Source organism: Agrilus planipennis, unplaced genomic scaffold (assembly GCF_000699045.2).
Source record: "Agrilus planipennis isolate EAB-ADULT unplaced genomic scaffold, Apla_2.0 scaffold174, whole genome shotgun sequence".
NCBI lineage: Eukaryota > Metazoa > Arthropoda > Insecta > Coleoptera > Buprestidae > Agrilus > Agrilus planipennis.
The window spans coordinates 464870-468864 of record NW_020438963.1 but is presented as its reverse complement, the minus strand read 5'-3'; the positions used below and the strand labels follow the sequence as shown (position 1 = coordinate 468864).

Below are 3995 nucleotides of genomic sequence, written 5' to 3'. Positions count from 1 at the left end.
TGTAGAGGATTTTGCCATTTAGTCATTACTAATTGAAAACATTCGTAGTCGTACATTAAGTATAGGAAAGTTTAAGTTCACAATAAATTGTTCGACCCTTAATAATTACTTTTAGTTGGGAAACGATTAAAACTATAATTTATTAATAAAATTGCTCAATTACGTATTGAAAAGCTTATCAAAATTTGGTTTACATCAATTACATCAATTGCTATTGGTATCACTTTATCACACCGAATAACAAAACATAATCAATTGAAACTGCCAGTTTCTAACTGAGGGAGACACCTTTGCCGAAATGTGTTTTAGATTTTTAAATGTTTTATATGGAATTTAGGGTTTTGGTGTTCTATATAGAGCCTAGTGTGCGTTAAGGCACCCCTAAGCGCTCACCTGTAGTTACTGCATAATACTCACCCACTCAAAGGAATTGAATTGAATAATAAACGAAAAGCCTGTTGGAGATTGTTTTATATTGTTTATAATAAGATAATCAAAGCGGCGGTGTTGACCTAAACTTCAGAGAATGGTTTGTAAAACAGGCATTTTGTTATCTGCTTCTGAGTCAGTTTCTTTCTTTATAGAGATGCAACATTTTTTAGGTTTCTGTCACTGTATTCTGTACTTTACAGACTGTTCATAACACGCGATATTCACGATCCAATAGGGCAAAAAACCAAAACCAACACCGAATGAAAAGGACAAAGACTAAAGTCACTACTACTTCCGGTAGATTTATGAGTCAAACTATGTGAAGCAACTTTAGAATATTTCATTCTTGGAACAAAACATATTTAGTATTTGAAATTTTTGGTTTCTTTTACTAGATTTTAATACTAAATATATTAAAAAAAAGAAACTTTACCAGTGTTTGAGAAAAAGGATCTACAAGAATGACCTTGGAGTAAATGTTCTTTGTTCATATTTTTGGATAATATGGTTGAAATAAAGAGAGAACATGGAAGGGTTAAGTTATGCATTGGAAGGGTATTCGTAACTCTCACTGCAATTTTTTTTTGTGCGGCATGCATTGTTGTGTGTGAGCAGGTATAGGAACGTGTATATATGTAAATATGTACTTACTTCTACCAAAATGTGCGTTACTGGTGTAGGAGTGTTATTTAGTTTGTACTAATTTAAATGTGTAGAGAAGTGTCTGTCACCTTTATTGTTATCCCTTCATCCTCATCCTCTTCGTTCATCGTGGACAATCGTTTCTCCAGTTTGCCTTTCTCTTCTTTTTTCTCTTCCTTCTTAATTATTAGCTTCTTCTTCTTAAAACGGCTGCGAATATTAAAATTAAAAATGCTGCTTTTCTAACAGTAGTCAGACGAATGAAAATTAATAACTGAAATTATATATCATTGTCCGCGAAATTGTCATTAAGCACCTGTGAACTGTTTGCTTCGTGATGTATTATCAGTTTCAGTACATAACAAAATTTATCAATTTGTATTACTTATTTGTAATTAGAAGAATTGGCTGATTTTAGGTATCTAGGAAGTCAGATAAGTCAGGACGGAAGGAGTAGTAGGGATATAAAGCAGAGGATAGGGCAGGATCGAGCCGTCTTAAATAAAAAGAAGTCCCTTCTATTCGCGAACGGTTAATTTAGAAATTCGAAAAAGATTGTCAAAAGTGTATGTTTGGAGCGTGGCGCTATACGGGTGCGAAACATGAACGGCGCTGTGGAAAAGAAAAGGTTAGAAGCGTTCGAAATGTGGTGTTACCGTCGAATGATGAGGATACCGTGGATAGAGGAGGTTAGAAATGAAGAGGTATTAGAAAGGATAGGAGAACAGAGGACTTTATGGAAGTCAACACGAAATAGGTGAGATAGATTAATAAGACATCTTCTCAGGCATAAAGGTGTAGTCAGAGACATATTAGAGTTAAAAACGGGTGTTAGGAGGAGTAGAGTCAGGCCTAGATTAGATTACTGATCACAAATAGTTAAGGATGTGGGTTGTTCTAGTTTTGGGGAAATGCGAAAATTAGCGCAGGATAGGAAAGAGTGGAGGTGCGTGTCCAACCAGTCTTAGGACTGACGACCGTGTGATAATGATTTGTAATTTGGTGGCGTAGAGCAGTGATTTTCAATGTGGGGGTTGCGAAATTGTTGCATAAAATATAAGATTTTGATACATCGTTTTCGAAGATGACCTCGAACCTGGCTCCTAGATCGTCCTAAAATAGTGAAATTTCAAGATGTTCTGATCTCAAATCGAAAAAAGCTAAATTGGAAACATTTGGGTTTTGGAGTTAAAATATTTCCAAATCTTGATATGCTAGGGTCACAAGGCCAAATTCTAATTGAACGACAAGAGATACTTCGAAAGTGCTTACTCTCTTGGTTATTATTGGTTTTATTTAACAAAGCAAAAAGGTTGAAATTACAGACTGGAATTTCTAAAGGTTTTGACGTACTGAAGCAATTTTGAGGCCAGATTTGGACTCATCGTCACGAATTACTTCGTAAATGATTGACATTTTCGTGTTTTTGTTGACTTGATTTCTTTGACCTCTCTACTTGATGGTGATGTTTTTCTCTACATACTCTTAATTGAGGAGGGGGGGAGTAATTTTAAAAATTAAAGTGCAAAAGGGGTCGAAGGCCAAAAATTTTGAGAAACACTGGTGTAGAGGATTTTGCCATTTAGTCATTACTAATTGAAAACATTCGTAGTCGTACATTAAGTATAGGAAAGTTTAAGTTCACAATAAATTGTTCGACCCTTAATAATTACTTTTAGTTGGGAAACGATTAAAACTATAATTTATTAATAAAATTGCTCAATTACGTATTGAAAAGCTTATCAAAATTTGGTTTACATCAATTACATCAATTGCTATTGGTATCACTTTATCACAACGAATAACAAAACATAATCAATTGAAACTGCCAGTTTCTAACTGAGGGAGACACCTTTGCCGAAATGTGTTTTAGATTTTTAAATGTTTTATATGGAATTTAGGGTTTTGGTGTTCTATATAGAGCCTAGTGTGCGTTAAGGCACCCCTAAGCGCTCACCTGTAGTTACTGCATAATACTCACCCACTCAAAGGAATTGAATTGAATAATAAACGAAAAGCCTGTTGGAGATTGTTTTATATTGTTTATAATAAGATAATCAAAGCGGCGGTGTTGACCTAAACTTCAGAGAATGGTTTGTAAAACAGGCATTTTGTTATCTGCTTCTGAGTCAGTTTCTTTCTTTATAGAGATGCAACATTTTTTAGGTTTCTGTCACTGTATTCTGTACTTTACAGACTGTTCATAACACGCGATATTCACGATCCAATAGGGCAAAAAACCAAAACCAACACCGAATGAAAAGGACAAAGACTAAAGTCACTACTACTTCCGGTAGATTTATGAGTCAAACTATGTGAAGCAACTTTAGAATATTTCATTCTTGGAACAAAACATATTTAGTATTTGAAATTTTTGGTTTCTTTTACTAGATTTTAATACTAAATATATTAAAAAAAAGAAACTTTACCAGTGTTTGAGAAAAAGGATCTACAAGAATGACCTTGGAGTAAATGTTCTTTGTTCATATTTTTGGATAATATGGTTGAAATAAAGAGAGAACATGGAAGGGTTAAGTTATGCATTGGAAGGGTATTCGTAACTCTCACAACTATCGACACTATTTTCTTTAAGCTTTAAGCATGACAAGCTCGTATGTATGACGGAAAATTTCGACATTTAAGACTATTATTGTGTCCAGGGTCGGACTGACCCGGGGTGCAGGGGTGCAAATGCACCCCGGGCCAAATGCCTCCCGGGCTAAACCGGACCAAATGACTCAAAAAATGTGAAAAGAGAAATAAGAAAAAACTTAATAAATTTGATATTAATTGTAACTAGGCTTAGCTCTTGGTCAAACAATTTTTAAAATAATTCATGAAATAACAACACTTGGTTTTGTTTCACTATTTTTATTTAATATTTAATGCTCTAACATATGTTTCGGCTGTTATGCCATTAT

At 34.2% G+C, this 3995-nt stretch overlaps 1 protein-coding gene across 1 annotated transcript in view; it reads right to left on the bottom strand.

Moving 5' to 3' along the window:
* Window positions 1-3995, bottom strand: part of LOC112904650 — a 16373-nt gene that overhangs the window by 11597 nt on the left and 781 nt on the right. Inside the window, exon 2 of the mRNA XM_025975259.1 lies at window positions 1164-1284. Within this exon, the coding sequence (XP_025831044.1) occupies window positions 1164-1284 (121 nt within the window). The remainder of the gene's footprint in view (window positions 1-1163; window positions 1285-3995) is intronic.